The sequence below is a fragment of the Protomyctophum parallelum genome (assembly GCF_964188405.1).
Source record: "Protomyctophum parallelum genome assembly, chromosome: 8".
NCBI classification, from domain to species: Eukaryota; Metazoa; Chordata; class Actinopteri; order Myctophiformes; family Myctophidae; genus Protomyctophum; species Protomyctophum parallelum.
The window spans coordinates 1278506-1298568 of NC_139703.1; the positions used below are offsets into that span (position 1 = coordinate 1278506).

Consider the following 20063-nt stretch of genomic DNA (forward strand, 5'->3'; position numbering starts at 1 on the left):
CCTGTAATAACTCTGAGGAACACCCCTACTGGTCCCGGAAGCCCCTGTTGAAGACCCCTCCTGCCCTGCAGTTAACCCATTCTGAGCGGGCACCCATTTTGGTGTCAGCATCATGTTATGCTTTAGCTATTTAAAAATAGCAGATCTACAAGCTCATATCGCGCCACCGAGTGGCGCGATACGAGCTTGTAGGTCTGCTATTTTTGAAAAATCGAAGAGCGACTGACATTTTTAGAATCTGATCTCAGGTCAGAATGGGTTCATCAGACCAGTGTGTGTCCGGCGGAAACCTCGTATAGAATCTGATCTCAGGTCAGAATGGGTTAAGGCGAGAGAGTACAGTAAGTTCCTAGAAACGGATTCTTGTCTCTAGTCTGTAACCGCACGTTCTCCAGTTTTACAGCCCCAGCGCCAGGAGAGCATAGCAGGGCTTCGGCGCTTGGCAAGAGAGCCGTCATAAATCAGGCCAGTGCGGAGGTGTTGAGGCCCTTTAACAGCTTAGTTGTTTAACCCGATCTGCCGCAAACCTATGAGAAAACCTTTGGGTCCCTTTTAAGCGTCCTGGTGCTGAATGAAAGAAAAAAAAACATCTTCGGTGTCTTTAACACATGAGAGGTTTTCGAGTGTACCTGTAAACACACGCACACGCACACGCGCACACACACACACACACACACACACACACACACACACACACACACACACACACACACGCACGAGAGTGACGAGAAGAACGTCCTCAGTGACACTGAAAAGGGGCACAAGCGGGTGGCACAGCTGTACACACAGTTTTGTGGACGGTTCCAAAACCGATGGTGGTCTGACCTGACGTAGACCTGTCAGGTCAATCTGCAGATTTTGTTCCCATGTCTCCTCTGTGAAAACTCTCTCCCTTCTCATCTTCTTCGCCCCTCATTGGTCATTCCTCATTCGCCACCTCCATGCTATAGGGTTCTCAACCGTCCCTTGAAATACTATTATTGTCCCTTATTTGGAAACTTATTGAACTGATAAGGAACAAACTTTATTCCTTGTTTTTTGTGGGGGAACCACTCTTACAAGTTAAAACAGCTTATGCATAAACTATAATTCAGTTTGTCATATAACATACAAAACAACTGTACATAATCGTCTCTTTTGGGCGGAAACCTCATTATGTCCAAAAAGTGTTACTTTTTTCAAATTCAAAAGTAGCTAAAGTAGCAGATCTACAAGGTCAAACTACTTTTGATGCTTTTGTGTGACGCTGTATTATGATCAAGTAGGTAGTAATTTACCCCAAAAAAAATACACAAAAAGTTAAGGTTTCTACCCGACAGCAATGACATACAGTGAGATATTATCTTTTTCTCTGCGTCCCTTATCCCATTCTGACCGGGCACCCATTTTGGTGTTAGCATCATGTAATGCTTTAGCTATTTAAAAATAGCAGATCTACAAGCTCATATCGCGCCACCGAGTGGCGCGATACGAGCTTGTAGGTCTGCTATTTTTGAAAAATCAAAGAACGACTGACATTTTTTAGAATCTGATCTCAGGTCAGAATGGGTTCATCAGACCAGCGTGTGTCCGGCGGAAACCTCGTATGAATCTGATCTCAGGTTATTTGAAATTCAGGTAGTGTTTCTGTCTCTGTGCCCCTCTCACCTTGGCAGAGGCGGCTGCACTCCTGCCACGGTCCATACACGTCCCAGATGAACTGCTGGGGCTTGTCCTCTATGGGGACGTTGAAGGAATATCTGACATCTGGGTTGTAGAGGTTCCCCACTGACAGCACCTGCAGCGTACAGAGGATGAAAAAGGGAACATTTGCATTATATACATATTACTGCATGATATTACCGTTTAAGACAAGTAAGACGCGCAAACGCGGGAAGCGAACGCAGCTCGTAAATGGCAATAACAACAATTAGAATAAATTACATACTTTTTTTAAGGTTTTATTTTTAAAGTTCTCTTTTTTGTGTTTTTTTAAGATTTTATTTTGAAGTTAAGTTTTTTCTTTTTCATTTTAAGTTAAGTTTTTTTAAAGTTAAGTGTGTGTGTGTGTGTGTGTGTGTGTGTGTGTGTGTGTGTGTGTGTGTGTGTGTGTGTGTGTGTGTGTGTGTGTGTGAGAGTGTGTGCGTGCGTGCGTGTGTGTTTTGTGTGATACAGCTGCGCCCTCTGGTGGCGGGCGGGTGGTGTCACAGCGGGACAGACACACACACAGACAGACAGACAGACATGATCTGCAGGGTCTCATAGTTAGTGCTCACTGAATTGGCAATCATGAGCTGTCGTTTTTCCAGGGCAAAGATTCTGTTATGTTATGGCATGTGAAGTAAATTAAATCTGATTAGAGTGGAACCTTTTGCAGTCCATTCAACATTTTTTTGGTGATAATGTGATAATACACCACTTGTAACGTGACCTTGACCTGTGTTGTAATAGCTTTTCTGTTCCTGAAAAGACACAGCATACTGAGCAATCTTCATTCCTGTGCACCTACAGTATGGTAATAAAGTGTGAGTCGTGACCGAAATAATATGATTGTGGCCAAAATGAGTTTTCTCCGACGGGTGGCTGGCTTATTATATATAGAACAGCTGATCCATCACTTGGAAAGAAGCCAGCCTAGGTGGTTCGGGCATCTATCAGTACGTATACCTATACTAGGGAGGCGTTCCACTGGGAGGAGACCCCTTGGCAGACCAAGGACCATATGGGGGATTACATCTCCACACTGGCCTGGGAACGCCTCCTGGGATCCCCCAGGAGGAAGTTGCTTATGTTGTTCTGGAAAGGGAAGACTAGAGCTGTTTGCTGGAACTATTACCCCTGCGACCTTGAACATGGACAGATGGTTGGTTGGTTTATAAAACGTATGAAAAATGAAGGAAGCATTTACCTGGACAATGATTTCCTCCTCAATGCGTTCGGTGCAGTTAATCCTCTCGACGACGTGGTCAGATCCGCTGTACTCAATGACAGCGTTGCCCACTTTGATTTCCCTTTTGAACATGCTGACCACAAACTCTCCATTGAGCAGGAACTCTCCGCGACTTTTTGCAACAGCTAGCGCGGAAGGGAGGAAGAGAAAGAATATCAATCTTTCTGAAATAAAAGTCCATGGTGAAGCATGCATGTATTGAAATTCTCAGTCAACTGTTTTCAGTCATTTGGATTCCATAGAAGTCAGCAGTGTTGCGCATTGAAAATAGAATATCTACAACAGGGGCTGGACAATAAAATACACACATATATATATATATATATATATATATATATATATTTATATATATATATATATATATATATATATATATATATATATATATATATTGTAAATCAACGCCCTTGATCATACACACAAAGCATCACACAACAGTAGCAGATCCACTCAAATATAACTCTGGTTTAAAGGACTGGGGAGCTGTTCTCACTCAAATATAACTCTGGTTTAAAGGACTGGGGAGCTGTTCTCACATTATTGGTTTTATAGCGCCAATATATCGTCAATCTGCCATTTTGGGGCAGATTAATGGCCCATAGGAAGATTTTGGCATATCGCCCAACCTCAGATACCATATTCACAATCTCAACTCTCAATTCCAATACCAATCGATCAACTCCAAAGCAAAGCTAGGTAAAAATGGTATGTGTGTTTTGTTTTGGTGCGAGTAAAACAAGCGACCAGGTCCATGAAAACAAGACCAAAAGAAGCGACCACTGTCACCACTTGACTTGAGCCATATTACAAGGAGGAAAACAAGGCCAAAGTCGCTTATAATAAGCAGACCTGGCAACAATGGCAACACAGTTGCAGACCACGCTGGGAAAGACCTAGCCGGCTGAGTGGTTTAACGGAAGTACTGGAATCGCCCAAGGACGTTGCTGCTATACAAATCTGTTTACATTCCCCGTGAATGAAACAAGTGTTGTGATTGGTCGAAAAATAACGTATCTCGGGGGAAATACATCTGACACTTCCGGCGCCTCAGACTACTAGCATGTGAAAAAACAATGTTCCATCATGCCGACTAGTTTGTACTGAACTAAATGCTAGTCCGTTGCATGTCTGTTGGGAGTTGGAAAGAGTCTCTTGTAATATGGAAGCTCGTTCCACAGTTTGGGGCTCCCGCCCCGGGTCTTCTAGCTTTGTTGGCGAGACCTCAGGAAGTGACTGGCGTTCAAGTAGACTTGATCACACTACAACGTCCCACGAAAAGCATCAAAAAGTAGCAGATCTACAAGCTCAAAATCCGGGGTGAAGCGACGTATTTCAAGCTTGTAGATCTGCTATTTTTTTAATTTGAATCCTGAGGCATACAATAGGCAAAGCTAAATCAGCCTAATTGGGACAAAAAAATAATAATAATCCTCCATTTCTGGAGCAGTCGGTCCCACACAGGAGCCCTCCTGCAGCGTCTGGCAGCCGGCCTGCCTGCTCATTCATAATGCGATTATGGAGCTAATTTCCTGCCTTTCCTTGTCATTTCACACATCACGCTAATGTGACCACAGGGACCAGTCGTCGTCCCCCCTCCCTCCCCCCCAAATAAATAAATAAATAGACGCCCCCCCCCCCCCCACGTTTGGTCAGTCCCCACCCTCTGACACACACTCACGTCACGCAAAACACACATTTCCAAAACACCCCAGACACGGTTGAACCGTGAGCTTGTATATCTGTTATTGTTGAATAGACAACGCAAAATCTCCCGCTTACGGTTAACACAAAAGCATGACAAAATGACACACAAAAAACAAGTTGCAGTCACGCTGTGAACTCCTGGGTCTCAATTTAGAATCTGCTGAGAGTGTAAATATCGACGCATTAAGGGGACCATTTCTTAACACTCTCTCAATGTTAAATTAGCACTCTGACTTTGCAGTGTCAGTTTCTTTTGCAGAGCACGGGCACGGCACACACGCCCCAAAAACACACCCACCCAGCTACCCCATTCATTTGCGCTCGCGCACGCACGTGCACACACATACACACACCTACTGACCTCCTTGGAATGATACCCCGAGGGAAATCAAGCTCATTACCGTATTAAGATCCTCATGGCTACTCCCATCGTAGCCTCGCATGACATTTAGCACTGATAGCTGACACAGCAAAACAAAGCCCTGCGCACACACACACACACGCAGACACACGTGCGCACACACACACCGAGCCAAAAAGTCATGCATTGTAAGCATGACACACCCAACACCCATACAAACAGAAAACCCTTTGACCTGCCTGGAATGGTTGTACCTAGAGGCCTCTCTCATTAGAGTGTGTTAGCGTGTATGTCAACTCCCTCGCTTTTCATCCTGCTTGGCATCCTCCTGGTAGCTGCCAGCTGTCTGTCTGTCTGTCTGTCTGTCTGTCTGTCTGTCTGTCTGTCTGTCTGCCTGCCTGCTAGAGCAGTGGTTCCCAAAGTGGGGTCCGGGAGGGAGTTCCAGGGGGTCCCCAGCTAAATGATAGTTTGGAACCAAATGGACCCTTATGGGTCTGTAACTATAACCATAACTATAACCATAACGGATCCATTTGGTTCCATTTGTACACTCCCAGAGTTAAATTTATATTGATTTTACAATATAAATTGGGGGTCCCGGAGATAGAAATGCCATTAAATGGGGGTCCGTAGATAAGAGGTTTCTGCCCCACAACTACGAAATGTGTTGAGATGGCAGAGTCTACCTGGCAGAGACAACATTGTTATTGTCGCCGTCGGGCAGAAATCTTAAAAGTATACAAAATTGATCTGCAAGCGTCAAGTTTCTCCAAGTTGTTTTGAGCTTGCAGATCTGCCATTTTTTTTACTTGAATCCTGAAAAGCAACAGGTTTGGACATATGAGGTTTCCACCCGACAGGGTCGTTTGTTTTGGCTGGACCACTTGAACCCCAGCAAAAAAAATAAAAGGTTTCATGGAAATAAAAACAATGCATAAAAAGTGATTTATACGGTGAAACGGTTTGCTTGGCCGGGCCACGGAGTATCTTACCGAGGTAGTTGTCATCCTCCGGTTTCCCTGAGTAGCTGTGCTGACGCACATCTATGTTAGTAGCACCACTGGGTATTCGCACCACTTCATTATAGCCTGCAAAACGACGTACATTAATGGATTGTTGTTAAGTTGCTTTTGTTATTTTGATTGAGTGATATTTTTCATTTATTTTACATTTCATTTTTCCCCATGCAGTTCTCCAAGGAACAGCAATGTCCGTGTTCACCTATCTGTGTGCCTATGTATGTGTTGGTTAATGAGCACATTATGCCTATGAGTACCAGTAGGGGCGCTGTTGTGCCAGAGACAGAGAGAGGGATAGTGCTGCACTGTTGCCTGCTAATGAGAGAGAGAGAGAGAGAGAGAGAGAGAGAGAGAGAGAGAGAGAGAGAGAGAGAGAGAGGTGGGGGCGGGGGGGAGTTGCACCACTCAGTTCACACAGGTGTGATTTTTCTTTTTTTTTAATGAGTGTTAATTGCTATGCTATGGAGCAGTGCTTCTTGAACTGGTCCACAGATGATTATAGCTTAATGTGCAATATTGTTTTCTCACTCAACAGTAAACAAACCAACATGCAGTATAAGTGTATACAGGCTATCTGCACATTTCCAAAGGGACAATTTAATTTAAGGACTTTTAAGGCCTTTTTAATATCAAATTGACCAAATAGTCGCATCACACAGGAATCACGATAACGCACACACACACACCCTCTGCTGTAACAGAAGCTCACCATAGTGCACGGTGTTGAAGGTGCCCTGCACCGTCTTACAGGAAGAGTTGTCGCCTCCACACACGCCACACTTGTCCCTCCTGGCTTTAGAGTTTAGCACATGGTCACAGCCCGCTTGCTGTGGGGTGGGGGTTGGGGGGGTAGTGGATGAACAAGGAAAGGAAGAAATGACGAAGTGGAAGAAGTAGGGAGAACCCCTAATTGCTCCCAATGTGCAGGTTGGTGCCTTGCATGGTTTCCTCTGCCATCGGTGTATGAATGCGTGTGTGAATGGGTGAATGTAATGCAGCTAAAAGCCCCATTTAAAGGTATATTCAGTGATTTCACTTAATTCAAATATCACTTATTTTTTTGTTTTGTTGTGATAATCCTCTCTACTGTAGAGTGTGCTGGCCATATAAGGAGTTCCTCCCTGTCCCCAGTTAACCCCTGGGGGTCAAAAAACCTTAGGTTTCGTTTTTGACTCTCTATCCTGATTGGACGAAAGGCTGGGTCCCACAGCCAAAAACGAAACCTAAGGTTTTTTGAGTGAAATCACTGAATATACCTTTAACATTTAAATGTGCCAGGGTATCTGCACATTTCTAAAGTGACAATTAAATACCTCTAAAATTAAGGAAATAAATGTACTAATGAGAACATTACTATGTCAAAAGTAACAGTACATGTTAATATTATTTTACCACTCTGGTTAGGGGGGAAAAAAAGGGTGTCCACTCCACACGCCTATTCTTCTAGAAATACAGATTTATACAGGTTTTACAGAATTGATTTGCAATAAGTGTAACAGCAACGGTTGTTTATTGACAAACCCCTGCTGCAGCTGGCACTAAGCCAGCCTATGTGTTTATTAATTTCCTATGAAATGTTGTTCTTGGAAAAGAGGGTGGAAAAAAAAAGAAAGCGAAAAGAAAACTCATCAAACCCAATGACCCTCGGAAAGAGTTACACAAGAGATTATTGAGTTATACCCGTATCTCTCTGACACACATCTGAAATGAATTCAGACCTCACAAAACCACCCTTGAAATGCCATCCAAGCTGTTCCATGTGTAATTGGCTGTAGTGCAGAACATTGTTTATAGAGGATGAAGAGATCTTTATGAGGAGGTGTTTATGAAGTAACTAGGCCAGCTGTACGTATGTATGTACATACGTACTGTACGTACGTACATACATCGTACGCTGCCATGAATCAGTTTTGGGTTTTATTTAGATAAACACACATATCGTCTGTCAGGTGGAAACATCCAGTGGTGGAAAAAGTAAAAGTATCAATACTGCAACTACAAGTAAAAGTCCGGTAATCAAAATGTACTTGAGTAAAAGTATTGGCATCAAAATCTACTTAAAAGTACCAAAAGTAAAAGTACAGTCTCATCATGTAGAATGTCCCATTTCACATTGTGTGTAAAACTTAGCAGATCTACAAGCTCACAACACGACCGTCTATTATCAAAATGGCCAAAGTATCGACTTTGCTGCGGTAGGTATATCTCTGGGGTTTATAGTGTAGGCTGTGTCATGCTCACCCTACACAGGCCTTGGACACAGATGTCGTTGGTGTCAGGTCCGCACGGCGTGCCGTCGATGACCCTGTCCCTGAGCTGATAGTAGGCCGTGCTGCCGGCCACCCTGCAGAACAGCTTGCACCTGTCTTTCATCAGGACTGACGAGACAGACAGACAGACAGACAGAATTAATTCATAGCCAGTGGCCTTGTGGTTAGCGTGTCTGCGGAGGTTGGGGTTCCATCCCCATATGTCATACCAAAAGACAATGCAAAATGGGACCCAATGCCTCCCTGCTTGGCACTCAGCATCAAGGGGGTAAGTCCCTGTGACATACTAGCGTCAGGTCCAGTGGGTGTACTTGTACCATCAAGCCGCTTCACACTACAGAAACGGGAGATAGGCTCATGGCTCGGCAAGGCTTATACTTATTATCAATGCCACAGTTCAATGCCAGGATTATTGACTCCCAGCTCAACTTGAAGTCCTAAAGAAATTGTCCAAATGAGACTTGACATTGTGTTCACCGTTCATTCTCAAGGATTAACCACTTAAGCACTATGACACGGCCCGGAGGAGGGGCGCTATAGGGCAGTCCTTGATACGAAAAGGTTTTGAGAACCAGAGCGCTATAGTAGCCTAGTAGCCAAAAAGTGAACCCGGACATGTTGAGTACACCAAGGTTTTATGTTAGAGATGTTTAGTATGGGTCCCCAGCATGTAGAAACTGCCGGAATGCTAACTTGCATATGTTGGGCAATTTTCATATTTGGCATAATATGTGACCATACCATTAACAACCTATAGAAGGCAAAATATTCAAAATGTCATCATGCTTTATCTAGCATGTGATGTGTCAAACTAGGGGGTTTTCATGATGCTGAATCCATTCCAAGCATTAGTTTAGCAAAAAAACACTCATTGAGCTTAAAATGGCCATGCCCACTTGTGCTGACATCATCAATTTGTGATGACGGCATTGGCCGTTTTTAGCCCAATGAGTGTTTTTTGGCAAGACTAATGCTTGGAATGGATTCAGCATCATGAAAACCCCCCTAGTTTGACACATCACATGCTACATATTGAATATTTTGAATATTTTGCCTTCTATAGGTTGTAATTGGTATGGTCACATAATTATGCCAATTATGAAAATTGCCCAACATATGCAAGTTAGCATCCGGCAGTTTCTACATGCTGGGGGGACCCATACTAAACATTGTTTTAGTATGTCCGTGTTCACAATGGGGCTCTATTGGGCTGACTACTAGACTATAGTGGTTATTAATACCACGCTGTAGGGGTCTGAGACGAGGGACAGGAAGGGGACGAGGAGGGGGGGGGGGGGGGGGGGGGGGGTTGGTCCTCACTTCCGCTGTACTTGGGCACCCAGCGCACGTCCGGAGGTAGACCGTTGATGTTGAACTGCTTGCCGTCGAAGCCGGTGCACTGCTCCTCCCGGAAGTCCTTCTTCATCCTGGAGCACGGCTCCGAGTTGCAGGAGCGGAACTTCATCCTTCGCCCCACGCAGTACTTCCCTCCGTTCTTGGGCCTGGGGGGGGGGGGGGGTGGGGGGGGGGGGGGTCGATCAATGCACTGATCTGATCACGTGTTGACTCAATCAATCAATCAATCAATCAATCAATCAATCATACACACTAAGGTCCTGATTCTTCAAAAACGAAATGCGCCAGAGTGTAACGGTGACGGAAACAGATATCGTATTTATCCGTCCGATCAAGCTACGTTGAGATGACGTGTTATTCAGAGAGTGGTGTGTACCACAGGTGCGCTGGCGTATCGCAGGTGTATGTCATACTGAAAGCAGCGGGTGCAAAGTGATCGGAAAAGCAACCGACAACCTCATCTGCATTGATCCACGCCCCATATCGTACCATAAAAGGCTTCAAGCATGACTCAGCAGACAGCAGTTTGTCTGAGATCACAGCCGCGGTCACTGCTATATCCAAGCTTACAATGGTGCGTGCTCCGCTGAAGCAATATAATTATAATTTATTTAATTAAGTTTGGGACCAAGGCGGGTGTTCACTCACACCTTTGCAGAGGTAAAACATATCCGATATTGAAAATATATTGAAAATATCGGATATGTCAATGCAAAAGTCGTATTTTCAGAGAGAGCGAGAGAGAGAGAGAGACGAGAGAGGGAGGGGGGCTACATGGGCCCTCGACACTGTTGCGCGATAAAGAACAGTAGCCCATACATTCATAAGTAAATATATTATAGGTCTACCTCGTAGGCCTGGGATCCTCTTGTCTGAAGAAATTATAATCCAGTGAGTTTATCCAGTGAGTTAAACTATTCTGTGTGTGGCATCCATATGTGATCAATATAAATATACATTATTATAAATTCTGTCTGTGTGTCCGTCATGTTCACGAGTGGAGGTGAGCTGGTTTAAAACTGATATGACTGGCCGACTTTCAAACACGCTGCATTCATTAGGCTAATATTGGTCTTCTATTTTTGTATAGATTTACAATGTGAATCGGATCGGCAGTACGCTGCTGTCTGCCCTCCGCCACACACACACACACACACACACACACACACACACACACACACACACACACACACACACACACACGCACCCCCCCCCCCCCCACACACACACACACACACACACACACACACCGAAACAACGTTAGATTCGTACAGTGCAAAATGCAGATAAGTGTAGGCCTATGTTCTTATTATAATTGTGAGTTTGTTTTTTAACATGCAGTCCGCGAGAGCCGATCTACAAGCTCACAACGCGTTGCACGGTTGCACTGCGAGTAGCCTAGAGAAGGCTGTCCAGTGAGCAGCGCAATCGCGCATGGCATGCTATAGAAATATCCTAATAAATAAAATAAAAGGTGTCGGGGCTTGCAGGGGCAGTTTCCTTATGGGACTCTATAGGCTAACTTGCCTCTAGAATGCATGCAGCATACAAGTGCACTCGGCTTTTATATATATATATATATATCGTTTTTTTATGTGCTGATCGACCAATATGTTGGGGGCACATGCCTACATATTTTATCTGAGATTTGGGGACTATTTATTGATTCAGCATGAAGACTAAAGCCTTCTGAATAAATCTATATGCAAGTGTATGCTTCCGCAAATTTCTCCGCCACCTAAAGAGGTGGCGGAGGATTTAGTGGAGTTTCCGACGAACCAAAGACAGCGTCAAGTTCACGGCCATTTTCATGAATTCCAAATTAATGTGGGAAATCCACGTAAATGCCTTTCCGCTAGCGTCACGTCAATATATAAGCGGAAGCGCGTTGAAGAATCAGGACCTAAGTGTGTTAACAGTACAGTTAGAGCAGTCAAAAGTTATGCTAAAAGTCTATCTATCTATCTATCTATCTATCTATCTATCTATCTATCTATCTATCTATCTATCTATCTATCTATCTATCTATCTATCTATCTATCTATCTAAATCGGAATATATTGAAACTATATTGAAACTATAGAACTACAGGACGCCAAGTAAACAAATTAACCTGGCATCTGACTAAATAGCATGCATAATATAAGCCAGTGGTTCTCAAAGAGTTCCTGGCACAAAGAAAACGTTTCAGATGGGGGCGGTCCTTGGCCAAATACAAATCAATTTGGGGGCGCTTGGCACTCAAAGAACCTGACTAAGCATCATTCATCCCACGATCCATCCATTCATTCATCTGGCCATCCCAGTACTTCTGCCTGGCTTTTTATCCCACAGATCTACACGCTTCCTCCCCCCTCACTGACCGTCCTAGCCAGGATATCAAAGGCATCATGACCCAATGTTTACCCACAAATCACCCCCGTTAGATCTTTTTTTTTTTTTTCGTCGTCAGAAAGCTTTGCTAAACGCTAGCTATGGAAGGAATGCTACCTTGATCTATGGTACATTGACTAAAAGGCAGGCAGAGGGCAGAGAGACAAACGGAGACAAGGTCCAGGAGATATGCGCAACTACAAAGGGAGAAACGGGAAGGCTCCACGCATGCTTACACGGGTCGGTTGCACTCGCGCGCCGCCATCTTGATGCCGCCGCCGCACGTCCGCGAGCAGGTGCCAAACGGACTCCACACGCCCCACGCCCCCTCCACGGGCAGGGCGTCATGTTCCCTGGCGATGCACGCGCCATGCTTGCAGTGCTGCAGTGGGACAGGAGCAGAGAGAGAGACAGAGAAACGTTAATCAGCAGTGACAAGGGGAGCAGGTGATTGGCAGAAAGGTAGTTGAAAGTAACAAAGGGAGAGGAAAAGACAAAGCACACGCTTTCGAGGTATTGAGGGTGTAAGTGGATAATTGTCTAGTAGGAAGCTTTCTATGAAATAAAAAATACATCCTCTCCAACCACTGCAATAAAGAAGGAGATGGAGAAAGAAAGAAGAGGAAAGGAAGTGGATGAAGACCCAAGCGAGCAACATGAAAAGCTTCTGGCGGCTACATCTATCTGTTCACATGTCTCACACTCTGCTTTGATGTTAATCTGGGAGAAATTATACAGGCCAAGCAAATGGAAAGAGAGAGAGAGAGAGAGAGAGAGAGAGAAGAAAAGGGAACAAAATCTGTCTGGCCAGAGGAGAAGGAACGGAGAAGAATGTATGCACATGGTCAATAAATACATTCTTGGGTCTGTTTGTCAGAGTGGGTAATAAGATACAAGTTACAACCCAACACTACTCTGAGGGCGCCTGGTGTGGTGGTACAGTGTCCTCGTAGAATGAATAGAATGGGACCAGACACTGGCGTAAACCGCCCTTAGTTTGAGGCGTGTGAGTGTGCACATGCGTGCGTGCGTGTGTCCGAGGAGGACCCCTAGAGCTTGAGGTTCTACAGAGGTTTAAAGTCACCTCAGGCCTGCGATATAAGACCTAATTAAAAGGCTAGACTATAAGCCCAGTCACCAAGCAGCAAATCCCCACCATTCAAAAGCTCGCCTCCCCACCTCCCTCCCCAAGTCCATTACGGCCCTATAATAACCTAGTTTGTATACATACGAGGCCTCCAAAGCAAAACAAATTCCTTCCCCAAGCGTTGACACGGATGTGGACACAATCGTCATGCCACTTCATGTTTAATTAGTGTAGCTTACATTAGTGTCATCATGATGGATTTTTTTGGAGGCCAGAGACAGGAAGGTTTTTCCTGTACACTTTTTAAAGAAAATGCCGGCTGTGAGTGATCCTTTTGTGATTCTGAGTAACAAAAAAAAAAACTGTCTGTGAGATCACACAAATCAGACAGACAGAAGCATCTAGGATCTTGAAGACCAGACACAGTGAGAGATGAGATACTCTCTCCTCCACTCTGAGCCTTCCCATGCTACTGAAGTGGGCGGAGGTAAGATGGGGGTTCCATTTTTAGAATTAACCTCACAAGATCCAAAACTCTTCCAAACTGAGCTCCCTGCCATCCTTCGGTCAGTTCAAAGGAATGCTCCAGAACATTTTTCACTGTGATTGCTCCTGCTTCAATTGATTTATTTCACTGATGGTTGTTCTGTATAAAGTTCCTTTGTAATTTATCCTGATTTATAATGTTGTGTTGTATTGTTTTTTGACTGTATTTTGTGTATTGTAACCTCGGCTACGTTGAAAATGAGGAAGACATTGTTTGTCGGAACCGGTCGGCGAACGGTTTCAGACACAGGAAGCAGGATTGTTTTTCTATTGTATGTAAATACAGGGACCTTGTTTGAGATGACACCAGCTTTTTGTTGTGGAAAAAGTCCAGGAGAATCATAGTAGCTGGTAGGTGTGCATGGCCAACAAGAGTATAACTCTATGTAGCTAAATACAACAGAGACCAGAGTATAACTCTATGTAGCTAAATACAACAGAGAGCAGACGAAAGCTCAAGTGAACGTGAGTGTGGTGATGTTCCTTTTACAGGTAGCACTCACCCCTGATGACAGTTCCAGTTTGTGTGGGCGCCCGCTGCATTTTTAAGATTTTCTGTTCACCAAACTCCCTAGCAGAGCGGTTTTAATCACCGGTAGCGCCTTTTTTCAGAACGTAATCCTGTAACGTAACGGAACACCTTTTTAAAGTAACGTTGCCACTGTTCTAAAAAGCTTTAACAGACACCAGTCTGTGTTCCAATCCATTTGCTGTCTCTGCCGTCTCCTGTGTGTCTGCCGTGTTCCTACACAACAGCCTGTCATTTGTCTCCCGAGTGGCGTCGGAGGTTTGAAGGAATACTTGCCTTTCCAGGGGAGCAGTCAGTGCCGTCCGCCCAGGGCATGTGCTGGGTCCTGCAGCCCCTCTGGGCGCCCTCCGGACTGGTGCACCACAGTCTGCGACACTGGGTCTGAAGAGCGCGCACGCACACGCACACGCACACGCGCACACGCACACACACACACACACACACACACACACACACACACACACACACACACACACACACACACACACATACAGGTTTGCATTACTATACTTGTATATGACACCGACATTTTAGGACAACAATTTTATCAATGCATTCTTAGAACTGTAAACCCAAACAACAGCAGATCTACAAGCTCACGTGTAGATTTGCTATTTCTCGGTGCATGACACTGGCACCGCACGCAACAATGTAAATAATCATGTGCCACGACTCACTCTTAAATTCCGAATCCAACCCCTAATAAACCTAACCTCTAAATGTCTAATCCCAGAATCGTTACCCAATTGTAAATCTAATCCTTTTAAATCTATCTAAAAAAAAAAAAAAAAAAAAAAAAAAAAAAGAACCATAAAAGAACCGTTCGTCTTTTGTGAGGACCCCCCCCCCCCCTCTCCCTCCAAAGAGACCACACAAAAGCAAAACAAAGGCAGAGTTCCGTCACTGGTACTAGCAACCATATCCACCGTTTTCCACTGGAATGCAGGTTGAGTAGAGAAAAGGCCAGGGATACTATAATTCCACAGCAGACGTGCTCTCAACTATATAATGATTTTTGACAGATGTAACTTCCAACTACAGTCATCATCAAACATTGTTGCCCTGAAGGTGACTCCATAGGCATGTATTATGTTACTGGCCCTTTACGTCATCATGTCTCTCGGCTAGTGGGTCACAAGGTCATGTTTCACTGTTTTTTGGGGACCGCTAGCCCCTCTTCAGACATGACGTAATTTGTCAGCCAAGTCTATGGACGTTTAATGTTTGTCTTATTCATGCGCCCCAAACATCTGTCAAGTCTTATGGGTAAAAAAACAGGCCAACTACACCTCCTGAATGCTATGTAGAGTCTGGTACGACACCTCTCGAAATCTGAGGCAGGGGAGCTGTCATCTGTTCGTCATTTTCGTTTACAAAGAATATATTTTAAAATATCTTTACCTTTTATTTTATTTTTTCATCTCCATTTCTGCTCAGCAGCAAGCTATTTATGCTTTGATGATTTTGATTTATATTATGACACATTTGCGTGACTGTAAAGACGCTTTATCGCCTAAAGCATCCATTGCTCCAGATTGGAAGCATTTGATAATATTGTGGGAGGCAACAGCGACACTAGTGTGTGGGTGACTCCACGCTTGTGCACACCCACTTGAGAAACAGCAGTAGCAATACAAGAAGAGCATTAACACAAACACAGAGAGAGAGAGAGAGAGAGAGAGAGAGAGAGCATGGGACAGCTTAAGATATTCACTCACCATATAAGGGCACACCTGTGTCCCTGTCCCGAATATCAATTCACACTGTTTATTGACATTGTATATCCGCCCGGGCAGCTGCTCTGGGAGACTGTACGGCCTAGAAAGGGGCTCGTCGAGTAAGCACTCGCCATATCCTGTGCTATTAAGAAATAAAAATAAAATGACTTCAAAGAAAAAAGAGGGGAGAAAACAAGAAACACAAAACAGACAGAAAACACACTCAGTACAGCTGGAGAGGTTTATTCTCTGCACATACACAGAACAGAACCCCTACTGCAGCAGTGGTTCTCACACTTTTTCATGTCAAGGACCCCCCTCCCCCCAAATTGATATGTATTTAGCCACGGACCCCCCACAATCTGGAATTGTTTTGTGCCAGGGGCATGAAGAGAAGGTTTGTGTTAAAATAAATTCAAAGAAAGGAACTGGTTGGAATGACGTGTTTCTTCCCCCTGTCAGGTGAAAAGAAGCAGCTTGGACTCCTCATGCATATAAGGAAGCATGAGGTCAGTCCGCTGCCCTCCCCAGGTTGGCAGAGGAAGTGTAGCACTCAGGATTACATTAGATAATTGACACTGGGTGAAAAAATGGGTTGCAAAATCGTGGGATAACATTTTTGAGTATTTATTTTTAAATTTGATATCCTTCTAATATAAAAAAAATTAATAGCAGATGCGATGCGCTGCGAGCTTGTAGATCTGCTGTTTTTGAAAAGCCAATGTGTAAATGGTTAAAATGATTGTGATGCCATATTAACACATTTTGCTGGGGACTCCTTGGCATGACTCGAGCAATTAAATCAATCAATCATCAAAACAACTTTGGCACTTTTAATTGAACACCAATAAATCTCTCAGACACTGATGCAATAGCTACAGTGTTATCTAAGATCAGTGGTTCTCAACATAGGGGTTGTTGTTTCAGGGGGTCCCCCACTGAGGTGGCCTTGTAGTTAAGAGTGTCTGCCCTGAGACTGGAAGGTCAGGGTTCGATTCTCGGCCAGGTCATACCAAAGACTCTGCTTGGCACTCCGCATCAAGGGTCGGATTGGGGTAAGGGTGTACTTGTACATCATGCCCAGGGCCAGGGGTGTACTTGTACATCAAGCGTTCTCACGTTACAGAAACAGGAGATAAGCTCCTGCCCTGTGGGCCTCATGGCTCGGCAAGACTTACTTAGCGACCAAATGGGGCCCTTTGAGTCTATAAAGTTGGGAGACTGTTGTTCATTTGGTTTAGTTTGTACACTCTCAGAGTTAAATTTACAGTGAGGTATGTTACAGTGAAGATTGGAGTCAACCCAAGCTAAATATTCTATAATCTATATCGCAAAAATAGCTTGTAGATCTGCTACTTTGGATGCTTTTGAGTGATGCTGTAGTATGGTACAGAGTAGGCAGTAGGGCCTGATTGATTTACGAAAAGAACACAAAAGGCCAGAATGTGGAGATAAGAGGTTATTGCCCAATATGAAACCAGCATGTGGTACAGTAAGACAAAAAGGGTGGAGGGTCCCCAGTTCAAGAGGGGGGCCGCGGCCTGAAAACGTTGAGAACCACTGGTCTTAGACTAACAATCCTCTATGCTTGTCGAAAGGAGTTTGACCTACTCGAGGAACTCCGTGATGTACTTGCGGCTGCATTTGGACCACATCCAGGGGTTGGTGTTGTAGTTGAGCGTGGGCGCCATCACGTGCTGCTGGATCTTAACCCCGTCCTCTTTGCACTTGTTGCTGTCGTCGTGGGGCATGTTGAACCTGTGGGGCGGAACGAAACAACCTGTCAGACGTGTGTCGTCGTCATCGTCATCACCGGTGGTGACGCAAAACTGCTGTACTGTAGATTTCAGTGGTTCTTAAACTTTTTCATGTCAAGCAGGATCCCCAAATTACACATTTTTGCTGCAGGACTCCCCCCCCCCCCCCCATCCATATATGGGGAAGGGCCCCTGGCGATGTTGTGTATGTCGCGACTACATATGCCCATATATGTAGATCCCTGATGATGTCATGAGGCATGATCATACCAGAGTAATATAGAGATTAAAGAGATAAAGAGAGTGGCGACACTAGTGTTGACTCCCATTGTAACAATGGAATGCTGGAAGTGCTCATGCTATCTCAATGGGATAGTTCCAGCCATAGGAGCAATGTTTGGAACTATAGCCCATAGGCTATCCCGCTTTGCATGTCGCTACTCTCCTACTCTACACTATGGTTCATACATGGGGGCATGACGGACCAACGGGAAATGCGCATGGGGGCGTGATGGATCGACGGGAAATGCACGTTTGCATAGTAAATGCGACCTGTGGTCCGCAATAATGTCATGATGACACAGTGCAGCCAGCAGCCTTCTGCCCAGAAAGGACATTCCCTGGACCCCTCTGGCACGCATCGCAAGCTTTGAGTAGGGAGTAGGACACATCACTTTTGCTTTGAATAGTAACCGATTACATGCCATCACCATTGAGGGCGCTCGGGAGCCAGTGCCAACAGAATATACCAAAAAGCCTGCGAAGAAGACCCTGTGATTTGCCCCTTTGAACCGGAAGTAGTAACCGGCCATTTTCGAGTCACCGTCGGGACCCTAAATCTAGCAATAGAAACGCTAATAAGTGTGATGGGCGGCACGGACCTATCGGTAGCCAGAGAGATTGGTGGAAGCTTCAGTAGCCCAGGAATGCACGCTATCATCTCCACTTCCATGAAGAACAAAGTCCAAAAAACAGATTCTTGAGGCCATTTAGGGGGAGATTAAATGCTATGCTATTTAATCTCCTTTTTTCCTGGTCACTAATTCTTACTTTGTCTTTCTTTCTTTTTATCTAATGGAGGTAATACTGAAAGAAAAAATGGTTGAATAAAAGAGAGAAAGGAAATTGCCAGTTGTCCAGGGTCGAAAATGTGTTGACTTTCAGTAAAAGTCTGCATTGTACAAAGCACCGAGGTAGCTTGGAGCACACAGGGCTCTCACTTTGCTAATATTGGAGACTGTTACGGACCCTAACAGCCCTCATACTGTATCTCTAACAAACAAAATGCTCTTTCTGACCCAACACACAAAAGGTGGGATTGTTGAATTCCTTTTTTTTATCCGCATCAAGAGGTGACCACATTGCTGTAAGACTGTGTAGGCACTAGGCACATGGAGCTCAGTGCTACACGGTACCTGTCGGCTGGGGAGCAGAGTAGCACCGACCGTGTTTACCGGTAAACTCTTGAATGTTTTTGCCCTTAAATTCACTCAGCTCAGCTTCAGGTCCATTCAGTTTATTTATTAGGAGTCAGACGGCAGCTTTTCATTCACATAATCGTTGCTGTCGGGCAGAAACCTCTAATCTCCGCATTCTTAACTTTTTGCCTTCTTTTTTCCCCAGCCTACGTGATCATACTAACTACGGCGTCATACAATAAACAAATAGCATAAAAAGTAACAGATCCACAAGCTCATTGATCTTGTCAATCTGCTACGCATGAATATGAATCCTGAAAAGTAACAGTTTTGGACATATGAGGTTTCCACCGAGACGGTATGGATTCCAAGAGACAATAACAGACAAAAGGACCCATTTCTGCTTGCAAATGAAACAGTTAATTCAATCTTTAAAGGTCTTCGTGCCACAGTCCTATTTCCTCCTAGATGATGATCCTTGGGTATTATTATTTCCTGATTGTTTTTCTCCACTAAATAAACTGTACATTTAAACGTTAACGTTGGTGATATTTACATTGCCCCACATTTTACTTCAGTTTACGTCTTTCAACAAACATTAAAAGTCCATAGACTTGGCTGCCATATGACCTAATTTAAAAAGCCAGACATTGGAGGGTCTGAAACCCCTCAAAAAAACAATATTTCTGTGGGTAAATCCCAACAGCTCATTCAAAGTACCGGCTTTGATTTTGTCACCGCCTGCGCCAGCTACTCCTAGAATTAGTAGTGACCCCCAGCTCAGAGAAAACAGCCATTCAAACGGAGGAAGAGACCAGAGGCACTTACACATGACCGAGCTCGTGGGCAATGGTGAACGCAGTGCTGAGGCCGTTGTCCTCGCTGATACTACAGCTCCTGTATGGGTCACACACTGTCCCCAACTCCGCAAGACCTACAAGACAAACGTCATCATCCACATCATTGTTGCCATTGCCATCACAATTGCCATGGTCA

At 44.5% G+C, this 20063-nt stretch overlaps 1 protein-coding gene across 1 annotated transcript in view; it reads right to left on the bottom strand.

Moving 5' to 3' along the window:
- adamts9 (ADAM metallopeptidase with thrombospondin type 1 motif, 9) overlaps positions 1-20063 on the bottom strand; it is a 64177-nt gene that overhangs the window by 32148 nt on the left and 11966 nt on the right. The window contains exons 8-18 of the mRNA XM_083771927.1: positions 19896-20001; positions 17504-17650; positions 15893-16034; positions 14451-14555; positions 12249-12394; positions 9604-9785; positions 8255-8391; positions 6723-6840; positions 5987-6082; positions 2888-3054; positions 1648-1777 (exon numbers count right to left, since the gene is read on the bottom strand). Coding sequence (XP_083628053.1) covers positions 1648-1777; positions 2888-3054; positions 5987-6082; positions 6723-6840; positions 8255-8391; positions 9604-9785; positions 12249-12394; positions 14451-14555; positions 15893-16034; positions 17504-17650; positions 19896-20001 — 1476 coding nt within the window. The remainder of the gene's footprint in view (positions 1-1647; positions 1778-2887; positions 3055-5986; positions 6083-6722; positions 6841-8254; positions 8392-9603; positions 9786-12248; positions 12395-14450; positions 14556-15892; positions 16035-17503; positions 17651-19895; positions 20002-20063) is intronic.